Raw genomic sequence first — 16,932 nt, 5'->3', positions numbered from 1 at the left:
AACCAGGCGTTTACCTTAAACAAAACAAAGCAAAAGGCATTATTGGTACTCCACTGAGTCTAATGAAGAAGCAAAAACCACACTCGCCAATTACTTCTCTTGAGGAATTGACTAATATGCTATATTTAGAACTGTAACACATATTTCCAACAGGATAAGCACATATGTTCTTATATAAGTCATGCATGCTACATAATTTATGGAGCTTATAAAACTACCAAATAATAATTTTAAGTTCAAAATTTTAATATTTGTTCTTAGGTAATTAACGATTTCCAATTTTATTGTAGGAAATTGCCAATGAACTGAAAAGTGTACTGCCAGCTCTAGAAAAATCCCTTGTGGGTCTATATTCCCTGGATAAAGCTGATATTGCTGAACTAAGGTAGATTATTGCCTGTATTCATTTTTCACTGAAAAATTTTAGAATAAAATATAAATTTTTGGTAAAAATAATTAAAACTCTATTCCACTAAATAGTCATTGTAACTCATATTTGTAACTTAATTGTTTTCAATGTGTTTGTTTTACTGCATCTAACCAATTTTACTATACCATCAATTTTAAAATATATCAATATTTTGAGACCAGAGTAATAGTACCATGAATAGGGCATTTGAGTTTGATCACTGCTCTCACGTGCTCTATCAGTGCTACCAGGTGTGATCCAGTGAGTCTCAAGTACCATTGTGGGTGCCCCCTGCCCATTGCAAAAAAATAAAAAACCTGTGCAAGTTCTCCCCTGAGATCATTTAGAGGATGCATTTAGTTTCATTGTGAAGTTAATTAATTTTCACCATCTATTGCAGAGTCTACAAAAGGCCTCCTTTCCTTGTACTGACTGTTATGAACGCAGTTTGCATTCTACTGCAAAAGAAACCTAATTGGACAACAGCAAAGTTACTTCTTTCAGAAACTGGTTTTCTAAAAAAATTGATAAACCTTGACAAGGACAACATACCTGAGAAGGTAAACCACTACTTTCTCATTGATGCGTTCTGTGTTTTTTGATGCATAGATGTTTAGTAGAAGTTTTAGAACTGGAAGTCAACAGTGAGTTGAAATATTAGATACTATTTGTCAGGGCTGGAGAGATAGTACGGAAGGTAGAGTACTTGTCTAAACTTAGGAATAGTCATTGGTCAGTACTAGCCTTAACTGTTAGTGATGTTGGGACCTAGCAGTGCTCAGAGGTCCACAAGGGTCATACTGGTCAGCAGTGCCTGGGTTGGGGAGCAAGAGGATCATGTAGTCCCGGGGATTGAAATAGAAACCCATTTTCACCACTGTGTCCCAGACACATACTTGATCTCACCATTTGGGGGCAGGTACAGGGGCTCAGGGTAGAAGGGATCTTGAAATTATTGGTGAGCACCTGCAGATGGGGCTTATGAAACCACCCGAAGATTTTTATCATCCTGTTGGAATTCCTGGAACTTGCACAGAGGCACTATCTAGCAATAACTTGCACAGAAGCTCGTACTTTCTCATTCCACTGCACCCCTTCTCCCCTGGCTAACTGCAGCCCCACTTGGAGGGAGCAACTTCACTGGCCTCTTTAGAGACCCATGAACCTCGCCTGGAAGCACTCCAGTGAACCTGCTTTGGTTTTATTTCCCTCTCAGCCTTGGTCTCTTTACTTAGCATACCTTTCAACCATATATGAGCTTTTTTTTTAAGTTTCTTATTATAAATTTCTACCTTTATACCTCTGCAGTTCAATAAAATGCCTAACATTTTTTCAGTCCCTAAAATGTTTCAAATATTTTGTTATGGCCTAACATATGGCCTATCCTGGAAAATGTTCCTTATGCTTGAGATGAATATCTATCAAGTATCAAGTTGCTTCTGGATGAAACGTTCTAACCATCGGAGCCAAGCAATCAAGGATATACCCTTGATGGCATCAATTACAAAACATGGTCATCCTACATGTGTGCAAGCAAGATGCCAGGAGTTAGAATATGACAAAGGAAAAGAATTCAGAGATGTTTCTGTATTATTTGGGTAATGTTTCAATAGACCCTTGGATGTGTGCTAAATTACATATCAGCACTCAGAAACATTAAAAATAAGCACATAGACCTCCTTCCCTGAAACACTGCTGCCTCTCCTGCCTACAGGAGTGGGTTATTCCAGACCAGTCCTTTAGAAAATGTTTCTCAGATGTTTGCAGCCTTGTGAGTATCACAGACTCAAACCTCAATCTATATCTCTGAAGAGAATGTTCCATAGGCAACCATAGGTGGAAGATGGTCTGTACCTGGTCGCATCACACTGAACGTGCAAGAAAAGAAAACTTCAGATCTATTGACACCAAATTTCATGAGACTGTAGGAAGCTAATCTGTTTTATATTTGCTCTCAAATAGAGCTCCTTTTTGAAAACAACTGCAACAAGAAGTTTCTAATAGACACTTCTCCCCTACTTCTAAAGAAATTTATAGTAGACTTAGCAGTCTGTCTGTTTTGCATGCAGGTGTGTAGGCAGAACTTCAGTCAGGCCATTGAAGTGTAGCTGTGTAATCCTTATATAAAGTAACAGTTCTGGTGTAAACTAGAGAAAACTTCAGGTCGATCCTACTTTTACTCATGTAATAAATGCACGCACTGTGTTCTTCTTAGGCTTTCAAACGGCTGAAAAAAATTTTAGCCTTCCCCGACTTCAACCCAAGAAAGGTTGCCCTAGTTTCTGTGGCCTGTTGCTCTATGTGTCAGTGGGTTATAGCTTTGAACAACTACCATGAAATACAGAAGGTATGCTTTCTCCTCCCAAATCCTGTTAATAATTGGAAATGACACCTCCTAGTCCCAAGAAGCAGTTTTTATTTAATGGGGTTCAAATGAACTTTGTGGGAAGAGAGAGTGACTCATGAAACTTAAATGCTAACTCACAGATATTATGCAATTTGGTCAATTTCTTTGAAAACTTAGCTATTATTTTGTTTCCATATGCTTCACCATCCTAAACCATTTATATACATAACTCTAGGAAAATTTATGTTTTTTAAAAAATTATTTTTTTAATTTAACTTTTTTTAATTTAATAATTTTAATTAATTTTTAATTTTAATTTTTAATTTAATTTTTTTAACCACCATGAGCTACACAGTCACAAAGTTGTTCATGAGTGGGTTTCAGTCATATAATGTTGACACAATGTGTTGACACATTCTGTCACCAATGCTTACCCTTTTTTGTTTGTTTGTTTGTGGGACCAAATCTAGTGGTGCTCAGGAAATATTCCCAGTCCAGTTCAGTGCTCATCAGTTGCTCCTGCCGTGCTTGGGAAGACATGTGGCAGTGATCGAAACTGAGCCTCCAGCATGCAAGACATGCGCTTCAGTCCTTTGAGAACTAGCTCTCGCACCCTGAAAAGCTTGCCTTAAGAATTAACATCTTTAAACATAAAAGGATTTTTCCCCTTTTCCTTTTTCAGGGGTTTAGCTCCATATTCCTCCAGATATAATTGTGACTCTTAATGTTGGGGAGGTCACACCTGCAACGATGAGTGCCTTGGGTCACACTTAGAGGTGTTTTGAGGTGGGCACCTAGGACACAACCAGGAGAGCTGAGGTGGCCATCAGGGACTTAAGAACTGAACAGAGGACTCCCCGATGCAAAATATGGGATCTATCATTCATGCCATATCCCCATCCCTTAAGTGGCATTTTAAATGATAAACTTGATTTTTATAACACTTCAATGTTGTAATTTTCTTTTTTAAGCTTGTAGCCCCTAAACTAGTCCATGCAGAAGAAGCTCAAACTGTTCTAAAAATTAAACAACGAAGGTTGGCTAGAAAACAAAAAGGTTCAAAGCTGGTAAGAAAAACTTTTATTTCCTATGAAGTTCTCAGAATCTTTATGAACTAGACAAAAATATCAGCGATAAAAGCATTTTCTCAGTAGAATACATCAGTTAAAGATAAAACACAGATAATAATAAAGGTAGTGAAGATATTGTGATTAAGTAAATTATATAGATCTGTATGTAAAAGTCTTAATGTTTTCCGATAATAAAAAAATTCAATGATGCCAGCTATTATTTTGCCAGTGATATATTAATTCACTATTGTACACAGTTTCTCTCAGGAGAGCTTTGTAACTTCAGTTTTCCAAAGACTGAGACAGTACCAATCTGTATTCTTACAAAACTATGCTTAATATAATTGCATCAATTATTTTTGCTTGATAATTTTAGCCTTTCAATGACTTTAATTAATATGGTCATTATGAAAATTATATTGATATGATCATAATATGATTACATCCTGTATGACAGCTCTCTAGTTCACATATGTTTTGAGAGTTAATGGAATAGTAAACGTTAGAGGCAGAAAACTAGCAGACAAATTCAGCAGCCTATTGCATATTTTGTTGTTCTATGCTCCATCTCCCCTTATCCTACACCTCATCCCAACACTTTTTTATGACCAAAGTTCCTTTCCTTTATTTTTTTAATTGATTCACCGTGACTTACAGTTACAAAACTTTCATGTTCGAATTTCAGTCATATAATCATAAAACGCCCATCCCTCCACCAGTGCACATTTTCCATCACCAATGTCCCCAGTATCCCTCCCTCCTCTCTGTCTCACTCCACTCCCTGCCTCTATGACAATTTCCCTCTCACTCTCTCTCTATTTATGGGTATTATGGTTTGCAATACAGATACTGAGAGGCCACCGTGTCTGATCCTTTATCTTCTTTCAGCACACATCTCCCATCCCAAGCGATCCCTCCAACCATCATTGACTTAATGATCTCTCTCTACCCCAGCTGCCTTCTCCCCCAGCACATGAGGCAGGCTTCCAATCATGGAGAAATCTTTCTGGCCCTGTCTCTACTGCCTTTGTGTGTTAGTCTCATATTATGGTATTTTATATTCCACAAATGAGTGCAGTCCTTCTATGTCTGCCCCTCTCTTTCTGACTCATTTCACTTAGCATGATACTCTCCATGACCATCCACTTATAAGCAAATTTCATGATTTCATCTTTCCTAACAGTCTCATGGCATTCTATTGTGTATATGTACCAAAGTTTCTTTAAACCAGTCATCTGTTCTCGGGCACTCGGGTTGTTTCCAGATTCTGGCTAGTGTGAACAGTGCTGCAATGAACGTACTGTTAATGCAGATGTCATATTTACTGTGCCTTTTTTCACGCTGGGGTTATATTCCCAGAAGTGGTATTGCTGGCTCAAATGGGAGCTCAATTACTAGTTTTTTGAGAAACATACATATTGTTGGACCAGTCGATATTCCCAACAACAATAAAGGAGAGTCCCTTTCTCCCCGTACTCTCTGTTCACCCCAACACTCTGATGTAGTTATCAACATTTGAAAATATGGAGATTTCTTTTAAAATCTGAATTTCTATTTTATATTAAAAATGCAATAAATCTGGCAACACTGGACTAGCATTCTTCCTTGTCCCCCAAACTCATTTCAAGCATTTGTCATTTATGTTACTTGCCTGACTCCATAAACATTTTCCATAGACATTTCTTATACACAGACACATTTTAAAATATATCTTTATTTTACATATGCATATGAAAGAGAGTAATTCTTAAGGAACTTAATAATTTTAACTGAATTTATTTATTAATTTATTTTTTCTTTTTGGGTCACACCTGGCGATGCACAGGGGTTACTCCTGGCTCTGCACTCAGGAATCACCCCTGGCGGTTCTCAGGGGACCATATGGGATGCTGGGAATGGAACCCAGGTCAGCCACGTGCAAGGCAAATGCCCCACCCGCTGTGCTATTGCTCCAGCCCCCTGAATTTATTTTATATCGATTTCAATGGAATGTTTTATGGCCTGTCATCATTCATTTATATATATGCTGATAATGGCATTTACTATGTTCCAAGTATCCTGAAAATTCTCCAATTAACTTTCATAAGCAAATTTTTACTAATAAGAAAATTAACTTTGGGGCCGGAGTACAACATGTTAGGGTACTTGCTTCGCATGCAGCCAACCTGAGTTGGCATCTCCTATGGTACCCTGACTCCACCAGGAATGACCCTGAGTAGTGCAGAGGCAGGAGTCAGTCCTGAATACCACCAGCTGTGGAAAAAAAAAAACTAACTTTGAAAGATCTGGAGAAAAACGAAGATGACTCTGTTCTAAGTCGATTTTGTTTAATTCTAAACACTTCATGTGCTCAACTACTAATTGACATGATAAAATATTTCTGTTTCAAGTGATATTCAAAACATCTGCTAGACAGTATGGAACAGTCACCAACTAATTAGAATGTTCATGAGCCACAGAACTGAATAAGAATTCTGGACCCTCCAGCTAAGAGTAAAGAGGGGTTATAGGGGCAGATTAAGCACTGTACATACACTCAAACGCACTTCAGGGCATGAGGCTTGGCCAGTTAGCAATACTGCAAACGTTTGTGGGTATTTTAATAACTGTTCCACTGAATATCCACAAGTTGGGAACAAACCCAAGAAAAGAGAGTTTACTTTTGAGCTTACAGGGGAAAATAACCATGACAGAAGTTGGAAAAATTGGGTTTTCAAGACGAAATAATTTTGTACTTCATCCAGGTACTCATTTCTTTTTTACAATAATTGCTAGAAACACTAGGTAAATTTGAATAATGTACCTAGTTTGTCAGAAAATTATTATCTCTGAAAATCAATTTTAAAGAACTTGGAAAGCTAAATAATAAAAGAATAAGAATAATAAGATTTTTTTAAATATCAGAGGGGCTGGGGAAATAGCTCAACAATTAGGAGTACGTCACTTGCATGATCAAGGACCTGACTTTGGACTTCAGTACACTCATCCTCACCAGACATAATCCTGGTAGTATCCATCACTACTGAGCACTGTAAGCATCCAATCAACCTGAGCAACTAAACCATCTGATCCAGCTGGCCAAGTATTGTGCTCCCAGAATTTGGGAAGCCAGAGCAGAAGGGGGTAAAAAGTATTTAACACAAATAGGACAACCAGATAGGTAGAGGATCAGATAAATAGAGGATTTGAACAACACAAACCAACTAGACCTTAAAGACATATATATGGGGCTGGAGTAATAGCACAGCGAGTAGGGCATTTGCTTGCACGCAGCTGACCCGGGTTCAATTCCCCACATACCATATGATCTCCTGAACACCGCCAGGAGTGACTCCTAAGTGCAGAGCCAGGAGTAACCCCTGCGCATCGCCGGGTGTGACCCAAAAAGCAAAAAATAAAAAATTTTAAAGACATATATACGGAGACTATAAAACCCTGTTCCCGGAAGCGAGCAGCCACATTCACGGCCACTCAACATCTTATTATCTAGTTCTTACTCAGGAGAACTTGGCAGGCTACCAAAAGTATCCTGCCCACACGGCAGAGTTTGGCAAACTACCCGTGGCATATTCAATATGCCAAAAACCAGTAACAATGATGGGTCTCATTTCCTAACCCTGAAAGAGCCTCGAATGTGGCACTTTTTAAAATCTCAGGGATAGGACGAAGGAGACAATACTGGGGCCTGCTCGAGGCAATCCACGAACAACAGGATGACAGTGATACAGTGATATACAAATTACTTCTCCTAAAAACTGAAAACATATTCTTCTCGGATGTGTATGGAAAGCATTCTCCAGGTCATTATTTTTAAACATAAGCATTCTGTAACAGATACCACCTGTCCTCTTAGGATGTAGCTTGAAATTAATAACTGGAAAATTCACAAATATGTATAAATTAAATAGCAAACTCTTAGTAGATCGAAGAAGAAATCACAGGATAAAGTAGACACCACAGAGGATGGAGAGATAGCTCAACGGGCTGGAGCATGTCTAACATGCAGGAGGCCTGGGTTTGATCCCTGGTACCGCTTTGTCCCTGAACACTGCCAAAAGCAAACAGTGAGCACTGAGCTGGGAGTAGCTCCTGGGTATGCATTCCCAGAAGAAGAAAGTACTTAAATTAAAAAAGAAATACAACACATCAAATCTAAATTATGTAACAAAAGCACTGTTCAACTAGAAATTTATCACTTGTATCACTTGTCCCGTTGTTCATCGATTTGCTAGAGCAGGCACCAGTAATGTCTCCACTCGTCACTGTCTCATGGTAGCGTAGCCCAGTGGCGTATTGGGGGTTCCTTCAGTGCCAGGGGAATGAGACCTGTTATTGTTACTGTTTTACTGTTTTTGGCATATCGAATACGTCACAGGTAGCTTGCCAGACTCTGCCGTATAGAAATTTATAGCTATATAAAGAGAAGAGAATTATCTATTTAAAACATAAACTTATACTGTAGGGAACTACACTTTTAAAAAGAGCCAAAACCCCAAACTGACAGAAAAATATTATAAAGATGAAAGCATAGGTAAACAGAGAATATACAAATCAAAGCAATGAAACCCAAAGCTAGCTTTTTTGTTGTTTTTGTTTTGGGGAGTCGCACCCACCTGTGCTCAGGGCTTACTCCTGGCTCTATGCTCAGGAGACCATACATGGATGGTACCAAGGATTGAACTAGTGTCAGCTGTATACAACACAAGATTTTAGCTCCTATATTCTCACTCCAGTTCCCAAAGCTGGCTTTTTTGGAAAGATGATCAAAATTATCTTAGATTAGATTCCTAAATATTTCACATACTGGTGTACACACACACACACACACACACACACACACACACTCACACACACAAACACACACACCACACACACACACTCACAGAGCTTTAAGAATTAATAATCAGGTTTAAGATCACAAAATTGGTCATATTTCTATACGCTGATAATGAAAGCAATTCCATTTACAATAGAATCAAAAGTAATAAAACGCATAGAAATAAATTTAAATTGAATATTTTAGGGGGCTTATCTGATATAATAAATATAATAAAATAAGACACTCCCTACCCACTTTTCGTAATTACCACACCATATTTGAGGGGGTTCAGACAGTAGGCAACAAATCATAGAGGGAAATATATATGCCTCTTGGAGAGCCCAGCAAGATACCAAGAGTATCCCGCCCGCATGGCAGATCCTGACAAGCTGCCTATGGTGTATTCGATATGCCAAAAACAGTAACAATGATGGGTCTCATTCCCTGGACCCTGAAAAAGCCTCTAATATGGCAGTGTTGGGAAAGATGAGTAAGGAGAGGCAGCTAAAATCTCAGGGCTGCAGAGGCACACATGCCAGGGGCTTCTGGCAGTAATCCCTCTAGTTTTATTATGAAAATATCAGAAATCCAAATTTGTGTGGCCGCTATTGTGGCCACACGACATCATATGCTCTTCATAATCAGCAATAGGAAACAAATTTTCTAATTATGTCTTTGTGGCAGGTCTGAATGTTGGGGAAAATTCCAAATAACAATGTTGGGTCTTTTGTCATAATATTGAATGTGATCAATGTAGAGAGAGAGAGAGAGAGAGAGAGAGAGAGAGTAAAGTAGAAATCTGCCACACAGGTGGAGGGTGGGTGGGAGGTGGGATATATTGGGGTTCTTGGTGGTGGAAAATGTGCACTGGTGAAGGGACGGCTGTTTGATCATTGTATGACCAACCGAGACTTGAACTGAAAGGCTTTGTGACTGTTCTCACGGTGATTCAATAAATAAATAAATAAATAAATAAATCTCAGGACTGGGACAAATGGAGACATTACTGTTGCCCGCTTGAGTAAATCGATGAACAATGGGATGACAGTGATACAGTGATATCTGTATACTGAAAATATTAAGATAACAATGAAAGAAATTAAAGAAGACACAAGTGAAAATGTTTCATACTTGTGAGCTAGAGCGATTGCACAGCAGGTAGGGCATTTGCCTTGCACACAGCCGAGCCAGGTTTGATTCCTCCATCCTTCTCGGAGAGCCTGGCAAGCTACCGAGAGTATCCCGCCCGCATGGCAGAGCCTGGCAAGCTCCCCGTGGCATATTTAATATGCCAAAAACAGTAACAAGTCTCACAATGGAGACCTTACTGTTGCTCGCTCGAGCAAATCGATGAACAATGGGAGGACAGTGCTACTTACTGATTGGAAGAAAGAAAACTGATAACCTCCATGTTACCCAAAGCAAGGGTTTTGTGTCTTCAGATTAAATAAAATGCCTGTAAAATTTCCGGTGACTTTTTTGACATAAAATATTCAGGCCTAAGCTGGGTATTCTAGGGGAAAGGACAATTCAGATAGAAAGGGGAACACCAAGTGGAGGGTGTTTGGAGGATCCTCCCAGGAGGGGAGATGCAGGTTGAAAGTAGACTGGGCTGAACATGTTCGCCACTCAATGCCTCTTTGGCTGATCACAGCGCCCAGGAGGAGAGAGAGAACAGGGGGGAATGCCCTGCCACAGTGGCAGGGGGGGATGGGGGGATGGGAGGATGGGGGGGGAGGGATATTATCCTGGTGGTGGAAAATGGGCACTGGAGGAGGGATGGGTATTTGATCGGGGTATGACCGAGATCCAAGCACAAAAATTTGTAAATCTACAACTGTACCTCATGTCGTTTCACTAATAAAAAAGAAAAAAAAAAATATTCAGGCCTAAAGTTTATATATAACCATAACATTTGTTCTCTCTTATCTGCCATCAAAAATAGGAGGTGATATCTTACTGTGGTTCTTTTACTTAGCATTTTTCTTATGATTAGTGATGTAGAACATGATTTCATTTACATGTTGGTCCTTTCGTGTATATTCGTTGAAAGAAAGGTCTAAGTAGCTCCTCTGCCCATCTTTTTTTGGGGGGTTGTTTTTATTTGGGGGTCACACCCAACAGTACTAAGGACCTACTCCTGGCTCTGTATTTATTGATCATCCCTGGGTAAGTCTCTGAGGATGATATAGGATACCAGGGATTGAACCCAGGTCAACCACTGCAGCTGGTGGGACAAGGCAAATGACATACTTGCTGTATTTTTAAGTAGAGAGTTTGGGAGTTAGTTGTTATTATGTTTTATTAATTCTTTATATTTTTAAAATATCAGCTCATTATTTTCTCCCATTCTATATTTCCCTTTTCTTTGGTTAACTTTTTTTTGTGCAGAATCTTTTATGTTCTTTTATCTTTAAAAAAAAAATTTGACCCTTGCTTGTGCTTTGGTGGATTAATTTTAAAAAAAAAAGGAATCATTACCAAAACCAACAATAAAGAGCCTTTTAATATTTTCTTTCCCAGAATTTTATGGTATAAGTTATACATCTTAATTCACTTTGAGTTGTTTTGTGAGTCATCTGATATAAGCGGTTAACTATTGCTTTATATGTATTTATACAGTTTTTCCATTACATTTTGTGACAGCTACAATTCTTAGCCTATTGAATTTTTTTGTCTCTCCTGTCAAAGAATGGTCATCAATTCTGACCTCTCTGTTTTGCATTGGGGAACCGGTTTATGCCAAGACCATTCTTTTTTTTAGTGTCTGGAAATCCAACTAATTTCTGTATTTTGACTTATATGTTCCAACTTTACTAGAAACTGTTGATTAGTTTCAATGTTTTTTGTTGCTGTTGTTTACTTTTTTTTATTATTTACTTAGTCTTTGGCATTTCCTATGCAAATACTAACAATTTGGGTGCCTTTATTTCTTAGTTTTTCTCAATTATTTCAGCTAGTTTTATTGGTACTACATTGATTAAGAATGCCAGCCCTGATGCTTCCATTTATCTACCAGTGAGTGTAATATCAGCTTTGGAATATCAATTTTGGGTTTACAGTATGTAATTTTTTATGTTCTGACATATTCTTCCTATACTAAACATGTTGTTTGCTTTTCAATGGAAAAAAATTTACATTTTGTCAAATCCATCTATTGTGATGACCATTTTATGTATACTAAAACATGTATTGACTTGCAAATATTATAAACATTCTTACATCCCTAAAATAAATTCATTTCATTGTGATGTACAATCTTTTTTTTTATGTAGAACCTTTTAATAGTTTTTTTCTTTTTTTTTATTGGTGAAACACCATGAGGTACAGTTGTAGATCCACAAATTTTTGTGCTTGGGTCTCGACTATACAATGATCAAACACCCATCCCTCCACCAGTGCCCATTTCCACCACCATGGATAATATCACTCCCACCCCCATCCCCCCATCCCACCCTGCCTCTGTGGCAGGGCATTCCCTTTTGTTCTCTCTATTCTTTTGGGTGTTGTTGTCTACAAAAGAGGCATTGAGTAGCAAACATGTTCAGTCCATAGTCTACTTTCAACACGTCTCTCCCCTCCTGGGAGGATCCTCCAGACACCCTTTATTTGGTGCTCCCTTCTCTATCTGAACTGCCCTTTCCCCTAGAATGCCTGGCTGGCCTCTAAGCTATGGAGTAATCCTCCTGATGCTGATCTCAGCTATTCTTGGGTATTAATCTCATATTTTGTTACTTTATATCCCCCAGATGAATGCAATCTTCCTATGTCTATCCCTCTCTTTCTGACTCATTTCGCTTAGCATGATACTTTCCATGTTGTACCACTTGTATGTAAATTTCATGACTTCATCTTTTCTAACAGCTGTGATGTACAATCTTAATGGATTCTGGCATTGTTTACTCACATTTTGTTGAGATTATTTTTGCATCTGCTTTCATCAGGGATAGTAGTCTACAGATATATTTTTAGCATTATTTACTATTGTATTGCTTGGGGTGTAGTCCTCTGTTTTTTCATTTCCCTTGACTCTGTAATAATTTTTACACAACTGATAAAATCGTCCCTATTCCAAGAGAGTGGGCTTGCCTAGAAGACCAGACATCTTTCAGCTTGAGGATTGGAAGAGGATTGGAATAAACTGCAATTGATATCGACCAGCCTGGCTCTCGTTTCTTCCTTCATCTGCCCTTGGCCAACAGCCGTGCTGATCCAGGCCACACACAGCGGCTCAAGAGCACCGAACGCTATTCTTACCTTTAGTTGGTAGCTCAAGCCCACCCAAGGGACGCCAGCTGTAAAATCTTAGCACGCCAAAGGTTGTGTTTTCACGGGATCTCTGGACGGCTCTATCTCACTGCCACCGTTCAGTGCTCTTGAGCCACTGTGTGTGGCCTGGATCCAGAAAACAGATGCCCAGGAGTAAATATTATTTGGAGTCAATGGACTCCCAAGTTACAAAGCATGATATTACCTGTCTTCCTGTGTCCATACAGAAAGGACATTGCTTTAAGGTAAACTATTCAAAAGACATAAGGAGAGGAGAAAGGCAATATTAACTTATAATACAAGTTCAGTGCCCTGGAATGGGTGTGACCCGATAAACGTAAGCTACCTGAGGAAGGACAGAATAATGTTATCCTACAGCTAACCTCAGTTCAATCTCTGGCCCTACATACTTTCCCCAGGACTGACCCATGAGCACAGGAATAAGCACTGCCAGGTGTGTCCAAAAACATAAATAAAGGTTTTTACTGGTATGGTCAAAACTTTGGGATATGTTTCCATAAGAATTCACCAAATTTTTTTGAGGAAGAATATTACCAAGATTAGGCTGGACAGATAGTACAGTGGGGAAGGCATTAATTAGACTTGCATGTGGTCAACCAGGGTTCAATTCATCCCTCCACTATTGAGTCCTGCCTGGAGTGAACTCTCAGAGCAAAGCCAAGAGTAAGCTCTGGACACTGATGGGTATGATCAAAACATACAAAGTCAGTGATAATGTAAGAAAATTATTTTATTGACTGTTCATAAGCAGAATAAGTTTCTTTTGAAAGCCTAGGGATATCAAGCCTACATACCTTCAAAAACTCATTAGTTCCTCTGAGTAAGTCAGTATTTCTGAGATTTTTAAAAAATGTTTAATCATATTCTTAGAGGAAGAAGTTGATAATGACATAAAATTTCCAGTGTTAAAAGTGAATCAGGAAATGATGACTCTTCAATGCTGTAATAGTTAAAATATTTATTGAGAAGGATATCATTTTAAATTTAAAATTGCCATTTTTTTAAACTGCCAAATTTAAAGTTGCCAGGTCAACTTTAATACCAAGGAATCATTCATTGAATTACTATCATGTACATACTTTTTGGGATATAATTCATCTTTTCAGAAAGATATTTCAGGACAAAAAGTGAAGTACTTATATAGACTATATTTATATATATGACAGATAAACCCTTCAAGAATAATGTAAATAATATTTTATCTCAATAATAAATTCATTGTCTTTCAGATTGGAGACCATCTGCAGTCTTTGAAGGCAGACTATAAAAATATTATTCTTGATAAACAGATATTATCAAAGCGAATAAAATTTGTCAGCAGGCGTTTGCAGCATGCTTCCCTCTTACTAAATATCCTGGGCAAGAAGAGGGTATGACTTTAGCTTTATACCCTCCATGAATGTCTCCGAGGCTTGGCAAATCTGAAGGTTTTCATTTTACTGGGGGCTATATTGCAAACTTCTTAAAACTATCATACTGACAATATCTCACAGAAATTAACAAAAGTCCTACTCAGATAAAAGTAAAGAAGTTCTGTTAAAACACTCTAAAACAGAGGTATAAGACTGCAAAGCTCAGGAGTTAGGTTTTCTTGTTCTATCAGCATACAGACTCTTGTTTGATGAGGCCCAAAGTAAAGTTCAGCTTTTCCTTCAGGAACTGCCCAAGTTGAATGCCTAAATTGTGACTGGGGCTGAAAGGGTAAAACGTAATTAGGAAGCAAAAAGATATTTCCTGCATCTTCTGACCTCTTTGGTCTCATATTTTAGTTTCTCAAAGTAATCTTTCTTCTTGGGCTGTAGAGATAGCACAGCAGGTAGGGTGTTTGCTTTGCATGGGGCCAACCCGGGCTCAATTCCTCCGCCCCTCTCGGAGAGCCTGGCAAGCTACCGAAAGTATGTTGCCCACACAGCAAAGCCTGACGTATTCAATATGCCAAAAACATTAACAACAAGTCTTACAATTTGTTGTGAGACGTTACTGGTGCCCACTCGAGCAAATCAATGAACAATGGGAGGACAGTGCTACAGTGCTAATCTTTCTTCTTATACTTGAATTCCCTGGTAAAGTGACTAGAATCTTAACTTAAACATAAATCAGCTATCTTGAAAGATGTTACAAAATTTGCAAGATAATTTTTATTTCACTTAATGGTCGAAATAGATAGTTATCCTATTAAATATCCTATTAAAATGTAATGTCCATTGTAATGCAAGTATCTATTCATGAGTTTCATACAAAGGAGAAAGGGTGGGGCTTAAATCAGAGGAACTGTTCTCAATAAGTGCTAAGTACAGATTGATAATCAGCAATATATCAACACTTTGTAGATGTGTCCAGAAGAGAGAGTCCTAGCTCAGCATGTTTTATCTACTGACTAATCAGGCATATACCTGCCTGCAGGAGAAAGTCTCACACCATCTTCTGATCCCCTTTTCAGGAGCTTTACAACCTCAAGCGAGTTGCTTCACTTTAAATTTCAGCTTCCCCATTTCAACATGAAATAAATGGCTTTTACTTAATAAGATATTGAAAGCAGCAAATAAGATTTTCAAAGCACAGTGTTGAACCATATAAGTATTAAACATATTGGTTATTATTATCCTGAAATACAATTTGTAATACATTATCCTGAATTTATGTTTTTAATTGATGATTTTAAATGCTGTCCATCGATCTAAATAAATAGTACACTTGACAAACCCAAGAATAGGACTCCTGTTCTTTAAAAAAACTTATTTCCAGGGCCAAAGAGATAGTTCAGTAGGCAGAGTGCTTACTTGCATTGGAAGTAGTTTACCTAGGTCCAATTCTCAGCATCCAAACTGGTCCCACAAACTGTGCCTTGAGCACCACTGGATATGACCCAAAAATAAACCAAAAAAGTTTATTTTCAAATATTGCCCATTGTTTTAGCTCAACAATGATGTGAGAACAATATAGCAATAATAAATTCAACATGGAAATCATTAATCCATAAGGTGTTTCATAATAGCATATTTTATATTAAATAGCACTAATTCAGTTTTATTTTGACATTTAGATTCAATGGCAAGAAAGAATCGATCAAATAAACATGAAGTTGGAGGGAATTTTCGGTGATATACTTCTATCAGCAGCGTGCATTGTCTATAATGGAGCTTTAACAGCAGAATTTCGACAGTTAATGGTGAATAAATGGGAGAAGTTCTGCATTAAAAACAGCATCTCTTTATCTTCTAAATTTTCTTTAATTGAAGTCATGACACAAAAACATGAGGTATAAGCATCCTTCTAATATTCAATTAAGTGATTTTAATATATATTTGTGTTTGGGGTATGTGTATATTGGGAAGTTAGATCTTTTCCCAAATCATTTTGATAAAGTACTGATTTGGTCCAGACCTTACTTTTTTCCACATATGCCTCAGTTACTTACATTTCCTGTTTTTCATCATCTGTCAAAAGTCACAAAATATCCTTTTTCTCATGGAAATCTTATTACCCTTTTCTCAAGAACAAAAAAAAAATAGTAAGTTCCTGCCCTCAAAAATCCTTTCATTAATAATATTGTTGAGCTTATTGAGCATCCAATAATAGCAGGTGAGTAGTATTCTTATAAATAGCCAAAATATAGATCTCATGATATCAATGCATTTTTATTTTCAATCTTTAAGTTTTATACTAATGTGGAGAGCATAAAAAGGAACAACTTATTTTTTATAATCAGAGAACACTTTTACATTCGTTTCCCCACTGAGAACTCAACTGACCTTACAACCATTAGCCTCTGAAACAGATGGTGATTTCTCATTTTCATAATGCTAAAATCACCCATTTAAATCCAAATCGATGGATGATTTACATTCATGGTAAATGGTACAGTTAAAAGACTAAAGTAGTGACTATATAAAAAATATAAAACTAAGCAAGAAAATATAAATCACATTATTTAGAATGTGCACACTTAAACATTATGTTGACACTAAATAGTTTTAAATAAGAAAATATTACTATA

The 16,932-nt window shown here is 37.7% G+C and overlaps 1 protein-coding gene across 1 annotated transcript in view; it reads left to right on the top strand.

Moving 5' to 3' along the window:
- The window catches only part of DNAH14 (dynein axonemal heavy chain 14), a 342,385-nt gene that overhangs the window by 226,495 nt on the left and 98,958 nt on the right, over window positions 1-16,932 (top strand). Inside the window, 6 exon segments of the mRNA XM_056107024.1 lie at window positions 291-385; window positions 810-969; window positions 2,625-2,756; window positions 3,728-3,823; window positions 14,165-14,305; window positions 15,979-16,194. Of these exon segments, the coding sequence (XP_055962999.1) occupies window positions 291-385; window positions 810-969; window positions 2,625-2,756; window positions 3,728-3,823; window positions 14,165-14,305; window positions 15,979-16,194 (840 nt within the window).

This window comes from Sorex fumeus, unplaced genomic scaffold, assembly GCF_029834395.1.
Source record: "Sorex fumeus unplaced genomic scaffold, SorFum_2.1 ptg000007l, whole genome shotgun sequence".
Lineage (NCBI taxonomy): Eukaryota > Metazoa > Chordata > Mammalia > Eulipotyphla > Soricidae > Sorex > Sorex fumeus.
Note: the sequence above shows the minus strand (reverse complement) of the source record. Positions and strands in the feature narration are given on the sequence as shown.